Source organism: Phodopus roborovskii, unplaced genomic scaffold (genome assembly GCF_943737965.1).
Source record: "Phodopus roborovskii unplaced genomic scaffold, PHOROB, whole genome shotgun sequence".
In the NCBI taxonomy this organism is placed as follows: domain Eukaryota; kingdom Metazoa; phylum Chordata; class Mammalia; order Rodentia; family Cricetidae; genus Phodopus; species Phodopus roborovskii.
This window is the reverse complement of record NW_026126407.1, coordinates 8,628,973-8,644,816: the sequence shown is the minus strand read 5'-3', so window position 1 is coordinate 8,644,816 and position 15,844 is coordinate 8,628,973. Positions and strand designations below refer to the sequence as shown.

General features: G+C 48.8%; 1 protein-coding gene across 1 annotated transcript in view; it reads left to right on the top strand.

Moving 5' to 3' along the window:
• Positions 1 to 15,844, top strand: part of Trpv3 (transient receptor potential cation channel subfamily V member 3) — a 33,483-nt gene that overhangs the window by 13,281 nt on the left and 4,358 nt on the right. Inside the window, exons 6-14 of the mRNA XM_051180049.1 lie at positions 553 to 707; positions 1,419 to 1,595; positions 3,274 to 3,414; positions 5,237 to 5,517; positions 7,701 to 7,877; positions 8,734 to 8,892; positions 9,557 to 9,658; positions 10,622 to 10,695; positions 14,410 to 14,575. Coding sequence (XP_051036006.1) covers positions 553 to 707; positions 1,419 to 1,595; positions 3,274 to 3,414; positions 5,237 to 5,517; positions 7,701 to 7,877; positions 8,734 to 8,892; positions 9,557 to 9,658; positions 10,622 to 10,695; positions 14,410 to 14,575 — 1,432 coding nt within the window. The remainder of the gene's footprint in view (positions 1 to 552; positions 708 to 1,418; positions 1,596 to 3,273; positions 3,415 to 5,236; positions 5,518 to 7,700; positions 7,878 to 8,733; positions 8,893 to 9,556; positions 9,659 to 10,621; positions 10,696 to 14,409; positions 14,576 to 15,844) is intronic.

Sequence of the window (15,844 nt, the reverse complement as noted above, 5' to 3'; positions counted from 1 at the left end):
GCGTGTGACATTTTGTGGAGACAAGTGAAATATCAGTAAATTATAAGATGTTATTTGTTCATTATAAAACATCCGAGCAATGTACAGGAGAATAAGGACTTTAGCACAAGTTATATATACAGTTACATAAATTTAAAATCCATTCACATAGAATATCAGTATGCATTTTTGTAAGAGCACATACAAACAGAAGGTGGTACACCTACATTACACACAGCAATGGTCTGCTTGGAGTGTTGGGGCAGGGAGGGATAGACAGAAAAGTTCCCTTAGTCCCATAGTTCAAAGTAATGGCTACAATAGGTACCCATGTTTCTTGATCATCCCTGTGTGTAAAATGTGTATTCTGATCAGTGTAATTGCATATAGATGGGAAGGGGAACCTGATCAGGTGACACAGAACACAAACTTGGGCATCCCCAAAGATATGAGAGGCGTAAGAGTTGGAGCAGCGGCCTGGAGGCCAGCAGCTTTGGTGGTGGTGGTGGTGGAGGGGGGAGGGTAGAAGTCAAGGTGAATGCTCAGTGAATTCCCAGTGCCTTCTGGTCTTAGTGCAAACCTGGCCAAAGAAGAACAGAGGCAGAAGAAGAAGCGGCTGAAGAAACGCATTTTCACTGCTGTGTCTGAGGGCTGCGTAGGGGAGCTGCACGAACTGCTTCAGGAGCTGCAAGAGCTCTGCAAACGGCGCCGTGGCCTGGATGTTCCTGGTCAGTGCTCGGCCCTGGTTCAGGGTGTAGGCCCCTGGCACCCTGGTTGGTTTGGCTTGGCCCCCCTGCTCCATCTCCTATGGGGTTCAAGTGTGAGACACCTTGGGTGCTGTCATAGCAACCTTGACCTTGACTTAGAGGGACTCATGGATAGGTTTAGGCAGACAGGACATGGTCTAGCTATGGGGTGGAGCAAATCTGGAGGGAGTTGCTATTCAAATAGCCTTGGGACACTGAAGCAGGCCTGGGAGAGGGAGAAGAGTTCTGGAGAGTTCCCTAGGCATTGATAAGAATTAAAGGATTTGTCTAGAGATCAAGGTGAGGAGCAGGTTGGTGGGGGAGGTGATGAGCTAATGATTAGGTCACAAGGAGGGATAGGATGGAGATTTCAGCACAAACACAGGCAGGGGGAAGCCAGGCAGCAGGTGACATTGTCTTCCCTCTAGAGAGAAGAAGCAAAGGTCAAAGAGTAGTGGGTAATGGAGGGGGCTTTCATAGGGGTAACTGAACAACAGACCAGGAAGGGAGCTACTGGGGAGGCAGGGAGAGGAAGGAAGAGTACCAGGTAATACAGGGCTGGGGCCCTCCAGCGCAGGGTAGGGGGCATGCTTTTGAGGTTTGAGGCTGCAGCTTCCACACCCTGTTCTGTCTGCAATGTCCATGGCAGTCAGCCCTTCTTGCTCTTGCCTTTATCCTTGACTCCATCTGCAGACTTCCTCATGCACAAGCTGACAGCCTCAGACACTGGGAAGACCTGCCTGATGAAGGCCTTGCTCAACATCAACCCCAACACCAAAGAGATCGTGCGGACTCTGCTGGCCTTCGCTGAAGAGAACGACATCCTAGACAGGTTCATCAATGCTGAGTACACGGAAGAGGCCTATGAAGGTAGCTGTAGGCAGAGGCAGCCTAAGGACAAGGGACAGAGGTTGGGATTTCCCAAGGTGGGTGTGGCTACAGAGCCATGCCAGCCATGCTACACAGACGCACTTTGGCCATGAAAGTGGCCATATGCAGCAGACATGCTTCCCATCCTTCCTTTTCCCTGTGAATAACACTGAGCAGGGGTGGACAAGTCAGGGAACATGAAACTCTAAAAGGCGACTTTAAACAGACTATGCTAGAATGGGAATAACAATGATGTAATGTGACAGGGAATGACTGGGGTGAGCAACTGCAGAGTGCTGACCTTGACCCAGAGCCTAGCTGATGGGAAGAATCCAGAGGAAGCTCAGGGGAAGAGCCCCAAGATGAGCATGGGCCTGGTGGGCTTCACAGCAGGAAGACTGGGTGGCCTCTGGTGTAGTTCAACTGAGGAGAGCCTCTCTGGCATGTGCAAGACACTGTTAGATCCCCAAGAACCACAAAACAAACACAAACAAACAGACAAAGGCCTAACCATGAGGCTAGAGAGCCAGGTAGGGGCCAGTAAAAGGGGGCGGTCTGCTTTGCAGTAATCAACACCATAAGCTGTCCCATTATAGTCTGTTTTTGTGGCTTGATTAGTAAGTGGAGCTAGGAGATAATAGTTTAGGGCCTTGCTTCCCTGACCAGGACATCCACTTTTAGCAGTTAATACGCCACATCCCGAGTCTTTGGAGTCAGTAACCAGCTTGTCACAGTTAGCAGAAGTGGTCAACTCATGAACAGCCATCTTGCTGACATGTTTGGGATGTAAACAGCCCAGCCTTTCCAGGTGGGCTCTTTAACACTCCATATGGGGAAAGTAGTCTTGAATTTTTGTTTGATCTCTACAGACTTTCAAAAGGGAAAGTTAGGGCACTGTGGAGGAGGGTGGGAACCCCTGTCCCAACTCTTCTCCCCTTCCAATCTCTTTCTGTACTTTTCTTTCTTGTTTGTAGTTCAGGGTTCTATGGTCTTCTCACTGCTGGCACAAGATAAGACAGATCCCTTTAATTTTGGGGTGGTGGTCTAGGAAAGTGCTCTTGCATGGAGCTATATCCCCAACTCTTTTTTAAAAACTGAGCTAAGGTCTCACTAAATTGTTCAGGTTGGTCTTGAACTCACTCCACAGTCCAGATAGCTTTGAACTTGTGATCTTCCTGCTCCTGACTTCTGAGTAGCTGAGCCTATGGGCCTGGACCACTAGGCCTGCCTGGCAGATCCTTCTGAGGGCAAGGATGGAGTCTGTTGCTAATGGTCAATACCTGGTTGTCCCTAGGATCCCACACTGGAGTGTTTTTTGTTTTTTTTTTTAAACATGGTTTTGAGAGATTGAATTTATCAACCTTATTCATCCCTGTGTACGGCTTTTCTGTTATGGCCACAAATCCTCTTCCTTCTCAGCCTCCCCTAGCCTCTTGATTTCTCCACCAAGCCCTTGCTGTTAGGCTTGCAGGAGGATGTGGGCATCCTTGCCCTGTTCCCCCCCCCCCCCCCATGATGGTTTCCCAGAAACCAACTGGTCACCAACATGGTGTTTCCCTACATGGTATCTACATCCTTAGGTGTTTTCAGTCAGCTACTGCTACCCGGGGACCAGGGGCTCCAAGATCAGTTTAGGTTGTCCCAGGCCTTTGAGCACCCATGCCGGCTCTGTTTCTAGGGCAGACAGCGCTGAACATCGCCATTGAGCGGCGCCAGGGAGACATCACTGCAGTGCTAATAGCAGCAGGCGCTGACGTCAACGCGCATGCCAAGGGTGTCTTCTTCAACCCTAAATACCAGCACGAAGGATTCTACTTCGGTAGGTGACATAGTGGGGGGGGGTTGGGGAGAGGAGAAGGGGTCTCCTTCCCTGAGCTCCGCTGCGACCGGCCCTAGCCACATGGGGGCGCTGCAAGACTGAGTCCTCTGCGGGCATCAGAAACTGGGCTGGTGCTGACCCATCCCAGAGGGTTCACTGATGCCATTTCTGGAGAGGCCTACTGGGGTGGAAGAGCCCGCCAGTGTGAACTGGTAGCAGAAGAGGTCACATCTGCAGGGAACAAAGACTTGGGGTGGTGTGTGTGTGTGTGTGTGTTAGTGGGAGGAAAGAAGACACAAATGCCTTCTCCCCACTTCTGACAATGTTCAAATTGCCTTTAAAGATTCTCTGGTTGTGGAGGGAGGGGGGAGAGAGATAGAGATAGAGAGATAGAGAGATAGAGATAGAGAGAGAGAGAACTTAGGTATAGTGAAACCCACCCACTTTAGTGTACAATTCTGTTATTGTTATATTACCACCATCACAGTAAGGACAGAGAATAGGAAGCTCTACTGGGCCTGACTCTGTCACTGCTCTGCTCTGTTTAGTTTTTTTTTCTTTTTTCAAGATGGGCTTTCTTTCCATAGCCTCAACTGTCCTGGAACTTGCTCTGTAGATCAGGCTGGCTTTGAACTTACAGAGATCCTCCTGCCTCTGCCTCCTGAGTGCTAGGATTAAAGGTGCCAGTCACTCCTTCCTTCCTTCCTTCCTTCCTTCCTTCCTTCCTTCCTTCCTTCCTTCCTTTTTACTTTCTTTCATTCTGTCTTTCCTTCCTTTCTGCCTGTCTTTTTGTCTTTCCTTCCTTTCTGCCTGTCTTTTCTTTCCTTCTCTTTTTTAGTGCACATGTTGTTTATATGTGAGGTGTATGTGCATGTGTGTCCAGAGGCCATCGGCTGCTCTCCTCTCCTCTATTACTTTTCATCTTTTCCCCTTGTGACCGTCTCTCACTGAACCTGGAGCTAGGCTGGAGGCCAGTAAGCCTCTGCAAACTGCTTGTCTCTGACGCCATAGCAACCATCCCCAGCTTTTTACATGGGTGCTGGAGATTTGGACTGATTTCCTCATGCTTGTGCAGCAAATAATACTCTTATACACTGAGCTATCTTTTCAAGCCCCATCTCTGGCTTTTAATCAGCATGACTAGATGAGTCTGGGCATTTTTGAGGACAGCTTCTTGCTCATTCATTCTTGTGTCCTCATTGCCCAGCATAGGTCCTAGTTACAGCCAGTGCTGAGAAGCATCCGTTGGGTGGAATGAAGAGAGGCACAGGTAGGAGTAAAACAGAGGAAGAGGAACCAGGAGTTTTGTCTGGGTGGGTGGAAGAGTTCCTAAATTTTAAATAGGATAGTTAAAGTGAGTTACTGAAAAGGTGGGATCTGAACAAAGACTGGGGATAAGCAATGCAGACTATCTGCAGGAAGCAAGAACAGCTTGTGCAAAGGCCCTGAGGTTAGAAAATGTCCCACGTTGGAGGAAGGAGACTGGTGCACCTGAAGAGGTATGGGCATGGCTGAGAGGATGAGAGATCAAAGTATTGGGTTGTACTGGAATTAGCCCTGGGTAATGGGGGATGTAACTGGACTGTTCTGCTCCTCTGCTGAGCAGAGTATTGGAGAGTCAGTGGGGGAGCAGGGGAGCGCAGGTGGTTACCAGTGTGAGCTTGCTTCAGTCTTCACTGAGCAAGGAGAGGTGGGAGGTGGTCAGGGAATCTCAGGGATCAGGGCTTCTGTGATGATCATCATCTGGGACTCTGGCCCTGGGGCCTGGAGGATATTGCTTTTGGCCTATGACAGGATCGAGCTCTGACACTCCATTCCCCAGGTGAGACACCACTGGCCTTGGCAGCATGTACCAACCAGCCTGAGATTGTGCAGCTACTGATGGAGAATGAGCAGACAGACATCACGTCCCAGGACTCTCGGGGAAACAATATCCTGCACGCGCTGGTGACAGTGGCTGAGGACTTTAAGACACAGAATGACTTTGTTAAGCGCATGTACGACATGATCCTGCTGAGGAGTGGCAACTGGGAGCTGGAGACCATGCGCAACAATGATGGCCTCACGCCACTGCAGCTGGCTGCCAAGATGGGCAAGGCTGAGGTGGGGCCCTGCAGCGGGTATGGGGACTGGGGAAGCACAGCTGTCACTCTGTCAGTCTGGAGCCCATCTGAGGATCCCACAGGTTCCAGCTTCAACCCTGGGGAAGACCCTAGCTTAGGTCTGGAAGTGCAGGGGTGACTCAGCGAGATCCAGCATGTGCTTCATCCTTAGGACATCTGTCCTCCACTCCCGAGCTCAGTCTCTCTTCCTGAGACTTCCTAGGCGAGGCCAGCTTGTGGAGTCCCTAAGGCCAAGGTGATGCAATATCTCAGGTGTGGTTGAGCATTCCTTAGTGGTGATGCTCAACCACAGGCTGTGTGTCTGGCCTTCAGGCTTGCTTCTTCTGTGGGCAGTGGTTCCAGAATGGCTGCTCTGGGTTCACAGCCATGGACTTCTGCTCCCTGGGAACAGAAGGAAGGACCTTAGTGAGGTCTCTTCTTCAACAGAGTGTGGCCCCTTTGCCTGTGTGATGTGGCCAAAGAACTCTAGGCTGGGCTAGGCTGATGTGTTTTGTTTATCTGTGGCTGGATCTGTGGCTTGCTTGGCTAAGTTCAAGTTTCTTCTCGGGATGGATGGTGTGTGTGTGTGTGTGTGTGTGTGTGTGTGTGTGTGTGTGTGATGATGGACTGTGGCTCTTTCGAGGCTGTGGGAGGATACTGGATGGTTGGTACCCATTGAACAGTTTCAGCTGTGTACTCTTCTACCTCTCCTAGTCAGCTGCCCTGAGGTCAGGCTGGGGCTGGAGCTCACAAGGGACCTTTTTATTCCCTTGTGGGGGAGGAGGAGATGGAGAATGGTTTTAACAAAGGAATAATTGTATGTCTGATACCCTGCCCCTGCCACCCTGGATCATAGCTTGTAGGGGCTCTGAGGAAAGTCAGAGGGTATTTGTGGGTCTGTTTTCTTCTATGAGGTTTCCCTGCATGACTCTGTCTCATTTGCGCTCCCTGCTACACAGCCCAGGGAAGATGCACCTTGAGGAGGCATGGCCCTGGGACCCCTTACGCTTTGGGGTCTCAACCGTCCTGATGCTGCAGCCTTTTAATACCATTCCTCAATTGTGATGACCCTCGATTATAAAATTATTTCATTACTATTTCATACTGTAATGTTGCTACTGTTAGGAATTGCAATGTATAGATGTGATCTGCAACCCCAAAGGGGCCTCGCTGGAGCCACAGGTTTAGATCTGCTGCTCTAGGGGATAGGCTTTCATTCAGGCCAGTCAGTCTCAGGGAGGTACCCGCCAGGGAGGTTCCTGGGTCCTCTCCTTTATTCAGTGCCTTGTGGAAAACTTTCCTGGAGGTCATCCAAGGTGGCTACCATACCGAGAGTGGGGAACACAACAAGGCTGAAGCCACAGACCTGCCCTTGGGTGGCTCACTGGGGTGTAGGAGCTGTCTGCCTGGCTGTTATGCAGTGGGAATGGCGTGGAGCTGAGAGATTCACACACGGATGCTGTTCTCTCAACAGATCCCTCTTGTTGGGTTGTGGATTCATGCCTCTGGATGCTCTATTCCCAATATAGGGTGATCGACGGTTTAGCTTTCAGGAAGTGGTGAGATGGAGAGCCGGGCCCTGCCCCTGCCCTCCTCAGGGGACCCACCCAGAGAGTTTCACAAAGTAGTCTCCATGTTTCTCCCCACACCTGGAGTTTTAGTAGTTGGCTTTGTGTTTTGAAAAGCTTCCCAGAGACCCTAACTTACAGCAGAGTTTGAGGACTGTTGACCTACAGAGTGGGTTCCGCGGGCCTCTTTGTGAAGGCTGGTGCCCAATGTCACAGCTTCTCCAGCCAGATAAGCCTGGTTGTAAAGCCTAGACTGAGGGTAGAATGGAAGAGCAGAGAACCCCAGAGCTTCATGTTCGGGCCTCATGGAGATCACTTCTAAAAATGGTCAGTTCTTGGATTATTTACTGAACTGGAGCTCAGCTGGTTTGGGGATGCACCAGCTGACAGTTTGGCTTTCTGCAATGTGCAAAGGGCTCTCATATCTGGGTCCCCGTGGAAGGCAGAACTGTGAACTTCACTCCCATTTCACAGACACAGCTGGAACCCAGGGTCATGGCTCCAGGCAGAGGGGCACTCATACTATTTTTGGTAGGAACATATTCCGGGTTGACCTGCCTCTAGCTGGTCCAGCCTTGTTGTCCCTAAGCCCCATTGTCCCTCTCCCCATCCCCAGATCCTGAAGTACATCCTCAGTCGTGAGATCAAGGAGAAGCCTCTCCGGAGCCTGTCCAGGAAGTTCACCGACTGGGCATATGGACCTGTGTCATCCTCACTCTATGACCTCACCAATGTAGACACCACGACAGATAACTCTGTGCTGGAAATAATCGTCTACAACACCAACATTGATGTGGGTCTCCCAAGAAGGCTGGCAGAAATAAGGAGTGAGGGGTGGATCCCAGGCCAGGGCTTGAGGACCCTGGGAGGAATTGTGCTAAAGTCCCCTAAGCCCCATACTGGTGATTTGTCTTGGAGTCTGACAAAGAGGGCATGGCCCAGACAGAAGCTAGCTCTTTTGTTTCTGGCCAGCAATGAATAATAGAATAAGGGTGAGGGGCTGGCTTCAGAATCTTGGGCAGTTTGGAGGCAGTAGAGAGGTGTGTGGTGCTGATCTTGTACATCCTAACTCATCTGTATGGTCTGGCTTAGAGCCCTTTCTTCCTCTGAACTTGAGTACACGTGAAGTGCTCACTAGCTGGAGCAATCGGGGCTCTTTTAGGAGGGTGTGGGGGAGGGAAGGCTGGTGAAGCTGGAGGTAAAGGCAGAGGATCAGCTCAGACAGTTTTCAGTTCTTGGGGTGAGTGAGGCAGAGAGCCAGGCTCCATCCTTTGTATTTTGTCAATGGTCCTACCTGCAGAGGCTCCCTGCGCCCTCATAGCAGCCTATGTGGCAGGGTGGGTAAGGGTTGTGGTATAGATGGAGAGGTGAAGCTAAGGTCACAGGGATACCGGACTGCCTTTCTAGTCTTCAGTCCCTGCCGTGCATCAGCTCCTTTAGCCAGAAGCTGCGCACCCCCTCCCCTGACTCCATAGCAAGGAACCATGGGAGGTGAGAGTTACTCTTCCAACATTTCCATCACGCCAGTTCATTGCTCCCAATGACTGGAACCTTCTGCCACTGTCCCCACTGACTCTGGGCTCCTGATGGGCCCTATGAAAATGGTCCTTCTCTTCCCGCCTCATCTCCACGGGGTGTTTTGTCCCCAGAACCGGCATGAGATGCTGACCCTCGAGCCCCTGCATACGCTGTTGCATATGAAATGGAAGAAATTTGCCAAGTACATGTTCTTCCTGTCCTTCTGTTTCTATTTCTTCTACAACATCACTTTGACCCTCGTCTCTTACTACCGTCCCCGGGAGGATGAGGTACGGGGGTCCCAGGGATGGGGTAGTGGGTGGGAAGGTCTGAGGTGGAGGATCTTGGAACTGCCTTATGTGGAGATGGGGAAACTGAGGCCCAGAGAGGCTAAGGGATTTTCATGGTGTTGTCTCATTTTTCTCCTAAGTTTCCAGTGGACAGAATAGTTAGCCAAGCTGTAGGCGAACAGATCTAGGGAGATTCATACTGGGAGAGAGTTGGGGACTAAGGAGCTTCAGGTCCTTCCCAGGCCTTCTATGTGGGTCTAGAAAACACAGTGTCTGTTATGAGGCCCACAGGAGGTGGGTGCAGGAGAGATTACTTGGCCAAATTTCCCCACTACTCTGGGCCTCAGTTTCCCATCTGCCAGTGGAGTGCTGAGTCTTGGCTTCACTGAACTATGGGAGGAGGCCCCATTGAGTGTCTGGCAGTGGATGTGGTTGGAGAGAACCATATGATGGGGATGTTAGCAAACAGAGCATTGTCCCTCTCACAGCAAAGTTCTGGGTTCTCATTGAGGATGGGGCAGGCTGGGCCAGGAGGCAAGTTTCCACAATGGCCTCTGATCCATCTGGAAGGCCCAGGATGTATATACAGCCTGGCTCCTTCCCATCTGCTGTTGCCCTTTCCTCCCATTCCTCACCTTTACTATCTTTCTCCCTTGCTCCCCAGGCCCTCCCACATCCCTTGGCCCTGACACACAAGATGAGTTGGCTGCAACTCCTAGGGAGGATGTTTGTTCTTATCTGGGCCACGTGCATCTCTGTGAAAGAGGTGAGTTTCTATACCCTTCTAGATTGCCCCTTGAAGCCAGCTGGGTGAGAGCAGGGCTGGCCTCCAATCTGGCCTGTAGGGGTTTCAGGAAGACATTTCCTTTCTAGGCCTTAGATTCCTAAGTTACAGCACAGAGAATAATGAATGAAACAAGTCTATTCTATCAGCTCCATTCACTCCTCCATTCATCTGTTGAGTTATCCGCTATATATATATATATCCTCAAATCACTCTATCATTCTTCCCTCTTGATTCTACCATCTTGTTACCCGCCTTTTACCATCTTCCAGTAGTCGCTCATTCATCTGTTCCAAATCCTCACAACATCACCATCATACTTCTGTTCTTTATTCAACCATTTCCCCATCTGTTTGTGCACCCACCCAATCACCCACTCATGTACCTACCTGCTTACTCTTTCAACCAGACAATGAATCAGCCTATAGACTTTGAGCCTTTTGCGTGTGGGACACTGGGATGAATGTGTGACAGGGATGGAGGGAATTTGCCTTTCTTGAGCTCAGTTTGGTAAGGGAGCTAATGGGCACTAACACTTAGACTGTAAGGTGGATCAGGGCAGTGTTAGAGGGAGGGAGATGACTTGTTTGGGAGTGGGAGAAGGGATGGGAGCTTCATCAGTATGGTACCACAGGATAGGGAGGCCATAAGAAACAGCAGGCACAAAAGTGCAGAGGCTGGAAAAGTAGGCCACATTTGGGGTCGCTATAGTGGCTGTGTGGCTTTGTGGATTCTGGGCTGAGGATAGGAGGGAGAAGCCTGTGGGAGGAGTCACCCTCACTGAGGGGTCAGTGATGTCCTCCAGGCACAGGTCACCCCTGGACACTAGCTGAGCTATCACATACAGAGACCCCCCTACCAAGAATCCACAATGGGGCAGTACCTTCTAGAGCCTTGGGTGAGGTCAGGAAGAGGGCTAATCCTTTCTTTTTTTGTTGACTCCAGGGCATTGCCATTTTCCTGTTGAGACCCTCTGATCTGCAGTCCATCCTTTCGGATGCCTGGTTTCATTTTGTCTTGTAAGTAGCTCTGTCCCTTTGGTCACAACTCATAGGAAGGCTTGAAGACTCTATGGAATAGCTCTCTAACTGGTGTCTAAACATCTGAGGATCAGGAAAAACAGATATGCTGAATAGATGTTTATTCAGGGAGAAATAACTTACAACAGAGACAGATGAACACCAGTAGGTTTCTGGTCCCAAGAATGCCTCCAGATGCTCCTCTGCCCCTGTGCTGCAAGAAAGAGAGTGCTTGGGTGGGAGCTTCCCCAGACCTAGTTCCCCCAGGTCACATCCACCCCTTTCCCCACCCCAATGGGCATGGTTAGTGCCACAGGTGAGGACAAGGTGAGCATCTCACTACATCCTGCTATCATTATTGTTCAGAGACACCCCCCCCGCCCCGCCTCTTTTAGATGGCGATGCATGTAGACTCCTCTTTTAGAAGGAGATGAATGTAGGATTAGCAGCCCTTAGGACAGAGCCTTGCCAGTCCTGATGGCTTGGGAAGGCTGACTCTCAGAGCCCCAAATGGCAGGGACCCCATACTGTTGGTGTTTACACACAGCAGCACATCAGGGTAATCCCCTCAGTGATACCTCAAAGTTGCCATCTGAGACCTTGGTTGGTCAGGACTAGAAGGCACCTAAGAAATCAGTCGCATCTATAGTCACTCCTGGAGTTCTCAGAGCAGGGTTGTAAGCCAGACACCATGATGCAGTGCCCAGCAGTGTCAGAGCCCCAGCTGTTGCTGTGTTGGTGGCCCTGGGCCACAGTGAGAAAGCCTGGCCTTGCAGCCTCTCTGCAAGAAGTCATATGCAGCTGCCCCTGAGGGAGTCTCTGACCCCTCCCTTAAAGAACAGAGGCAGACTCGGCTTGGCTCTGTGGTAATGTCAGAGCCGAGGATGAAGAATGCTGGTTCTACAACTGTGGCATACTACTGATCTCTCTCTTTTGAATATGTAATATGTAAGAGGTTGATGTTGTGTGTGTGTGTGTGTGTGTGTGTGTGTGTATACCTGCATGTGTACAGGAATGTAGGTGTGCGTATTTAGACCAGAATCTGATGTTGGGTGTCTTCATCAATCTTTCTCCACCTTATTTTTCTGAGAACCTTTACTTTTTGAAAAGTAACACCGAATCTGGAGTTCCCTGATGGGCTTTACCAGCTAGCCAACAAGCCCCAGGGATCCCATCTTCCTATTTCTGCCTTTGCACAGGCTGAGATGATGAACATTCATGGCCACACCTGTTTTTTTTTTTTTTATGAGTGCTGAGGATCTGAACTTGGGTCCTTATGCTCATGTAGGAAGCTTTATGTCAGTCCAGCCCTCTCCAGCCCCTACCTAGGAGTTTTATTGTGTACCTGCCCTCCAGAGCAGTGGTTCTCCACCCGAGAGTAATGATTTGTTACAGAAGCAAAATTATAGTTATGAAGTAGCAATGAAGATAATCTTCCGGTGGTGGGGGTCACCTCCACAAGAATTGTATTGAAGGGTTGCAGTATTAGGAAGGTTGAGAAACCACTGCTCTAGAGGTATAAACTGAGTTCTTCATCCCCCCAAGGACAGGTTCAGTAAGTGGACAGGCCAGGCAGACACTGCCCCAGGATGCAGGGCACATGTGTGCCTGCCACTGCTGAGAAAGTTTGATAGTTCCAGAGAAGACACAGCCCCTGGTCCTAGTGCATTTCGTCCCGTTCTTCTGCTTCGCCTTTGTTTTGTTATGATAGAGGAAGGTGGGGCCACCCTTCCTCACCACAGTCCTTAGTGCGGTTCATCAGTCAGGCCTTTGTTCATCACTTGCAGGAAAAGCAAGCTTGCTGTGGTCTAAACATGGTTAGGTACTTTGTAATTGTGGAACTGTCTGACATTAGAAGCACAAGAGTTTTCAATTAGATGTCTGGCAAGTTGTAAGTGTGGGCACTGTTTTAAGAGGACGTTTTCTTCATGAATGCTTGTTGTTGTATGCTACATTTATTGTTTGGAGAAGTTTCATACACAATACATACATACGTACATATATATATATATATTTATTACATTTTTCATTAAATCCAGCGTTTGTCCTCACCTTTTCACCACCTCTCATATTCCTCTGCCACTTCTCCCTTCCAATTTCACATATTCTTTTTGTTTTATGGAGACAGGGTTTCACTATATAGCAGGCTCAGAACTCATTATGTAGACAAGTTTGGCAGCCCATCAGGTGTAAGGAGTAAGGTTTTTCCTGCCCCCGGACCCACCACGGCGCCAGCCCCAATTAACACACCGAGACTCTGTAGTATTTGATATAATGCTGTTGGCCAGTTACTTGTTTCTTATCTGCTAGCTCTGTCTTAAGTATTAACCTATTTCTATTAATCTAAGTATTTCCACGTGGTCTCATCTTACCGGAGAGGGGCTGGCGTTGTGTTCTCCCTGGTCTCTACATGCTGACTCCTCCTTACTACTTCCTTGAATCCTCCTTGTCTCCTAGTCCTGCCTATCTTGCTTTCCTATTGGCCAACAGTGATTTATTCATTAACCAGTATGAGAAACATATTTACAGAATGACATCTCCCATCAATCAGGGGCTATATTGCCAAAGAAAACACTCTCTCTCCCCTGGCAGCCATCACTTGCCAAGAGTGCCTCAGCTATGGGTGGGGCTTTGTGGACCCCTCCCCTACTCATGCAGGGATTTTGGTTGGCTTGATCTTATGTAGATCTTGTGCATGCTGCCACAGCCACTGTGATTCTTACATATGTACCAGTGCTGCCATACTCAGAAAACACTGCCTCTGCCTCCTGCAATCATTCCGCCACCTCTTCCATGAGGACACACCACACAAAGACTGCCATCTTTAACGTGTGTGTGTGTGTGTGTGTGTGTGTGTGTGTGTGTGCAGGAGGGATGGAGGGCACATGCCATAGTTGAAGTCATGCCATATAAGGAGGTCAGAGGACATCATGTAGGAGTTTGTTATCCTCTCCTCAGGTTGTCAGGCTTGGCAGGAAGCACCTTTACCACTTGAATCATACCTCTCCCCCTCCCCAGAAGCTGCCATCTTAACCACTTTGAAGCACAGCTCAAAGCTGTGGAGAATAAATGGCTGTGCACCCAGCCTCCGGGTTGCTTTTATTCCTCCAAATTGAAACTCTGAACTGAGTAAATCATAACCCTCATCTATCTCCCCCTCAGGCAACCACCGTTCTATTTTTAGTCTCTGATTTTGACCATGCTGGGAACTTCACATAAATAGAAAGATGATAACTGCCATTTCATAACTGTCTTACTTAATTTAGTATACATCATACCTTAAAATGATACAAGAGTAGGCTTTGGGAGACTGACTTTAAAATTGTGATTGATTTCCGAGTATGAATGTTGGAAGCTTTTGTAATTTTTATTAAGAACACACTTTTTACTAAATTGTTGATCTACTCTAGTGTTTCTCACATCTGTGTGGGGATTGTCACCATGTAGGTGATTTCTAGAGTTTGCTGGCATCCTGGGTATGTATATATATTTTTCAGTCTCTGCCAGGCACAACCAGTACATACTGGCCCTTCCTTGCAGCTAGTGATGCAGTCTACACTGTATTCGGACCCAGATGAATGGGTGACAGGCAGTCTTATACATGTCTTATCAGCCTCAGCCACCTTGGAGAGGCTAAGGTTTGGTGGTGGTGGGGTGAATGTTTCTGCCCACTGCTGAGAAGTAAGGCCCTTGTCTCCTGTGTCTCCTGAACAGTTTTGTCCAAGCTGTGCTTGTGATACTGTCTGTCTTCTTGTACTTGTTTGCCTACAAAGAATACCTCGCCTGCCTTGTGCTGGCCATGGCCCTGGGCTGGGCGAACATGCTCTACTACACAAGAGGCTTCCAGTCCATGGGCATGTACAGCGTCATGATCCAGAAGGTATGCTGGGAACTGTACAGACAGCTCTTAGAGGGCAGGGGGTCCACTTTTCAGACGTGGAAACTAAGATCTGGAGCGATAATCAGCAATTCACCACTTCCTCCAAAATGCCACCATCTTCATTTGGTTTTGGTCAGATGTTAAATGTCCAGCCCTTAAAACACCTGAGCTTGTTGGGCACTGGATAGGGACAAATTTATGAAGGGGATGTTCTGACCCTTGAGCATCAGCATGCTGGACAAATTCTAACAATTGCCCTTTGGGCTATATGTGTGTGTGCATGCCTACATGAATACATAGACAAGTGTATCTACATGGCATACATTCAGTTGTCATACATTTTTACTATACGAAGGCTCTCACCAGCCTGTGGTTGTAGCTGACAAGTGAGCACTGTCCTGTCTGACCTGAAGGTTAGTTGACATTTTACTTTGTAAGCGGCAAGGTGAGGTAAAACCCTGGAGACTTAGTCTGGAGCTTTATGCCTAACTTCTCCTTTCCTCACCCAACACTCTTAACTTTATGTTCTCTTTTCTTTAAAAATATCACATGTATACACATATGTATATAATACATATTACATGTATACACACACACACACACATATATATATATAAATATATAACCACATACACATACATACTAATGGTTCCAACTTGTGCTGTACATATACTCTTGGATGTGGGCGTCACCCACTGCAATGTGGTCAACGTAGCAAGTTCCACTCTTAAAGAAAAACTGACCCTCTCTCCCCAGAAGTCATCAACTGTCAATAATTGCTCCTCAGCTAAAGGTGGCAGCTGGTGAGCCCTGCCCCACTCCATGCCGGAATGCTGGTTGGCTTGATCATACGCAGTTGTTCTATAGGCAACAGTCACAGTTCATTGGCATGTCCCTGGTATGTCCGGAAGACACTGTTTCACCTAATCTTCCCTGACCTTTGGTTTTTACAATCCTTTTGCCCTTTATTCCACAGTGATCCCTGAGTCTTGTAGGGAGAGGATACGATATAGATGTGCTATTTGTGGCTGAGCCTCCACAGATACCCATTCTCTTCTTTGTCCAGTTGTGAGTTTCTGATAGCCCACATTTTAAAGTTTAAAGCCTTAACATTTTCTGGGGCATTGTCTTGAATCTAGACGTACATATCAATAAAACAAGGAACATTTTGTTGGCAGGACTTAAATATTTGTAGCAGTGCCAATTTTCATGGCATAAAAATAACTACCGTGGTGGATTTGCAGTTGCCGACATTATGTCACTTAACGC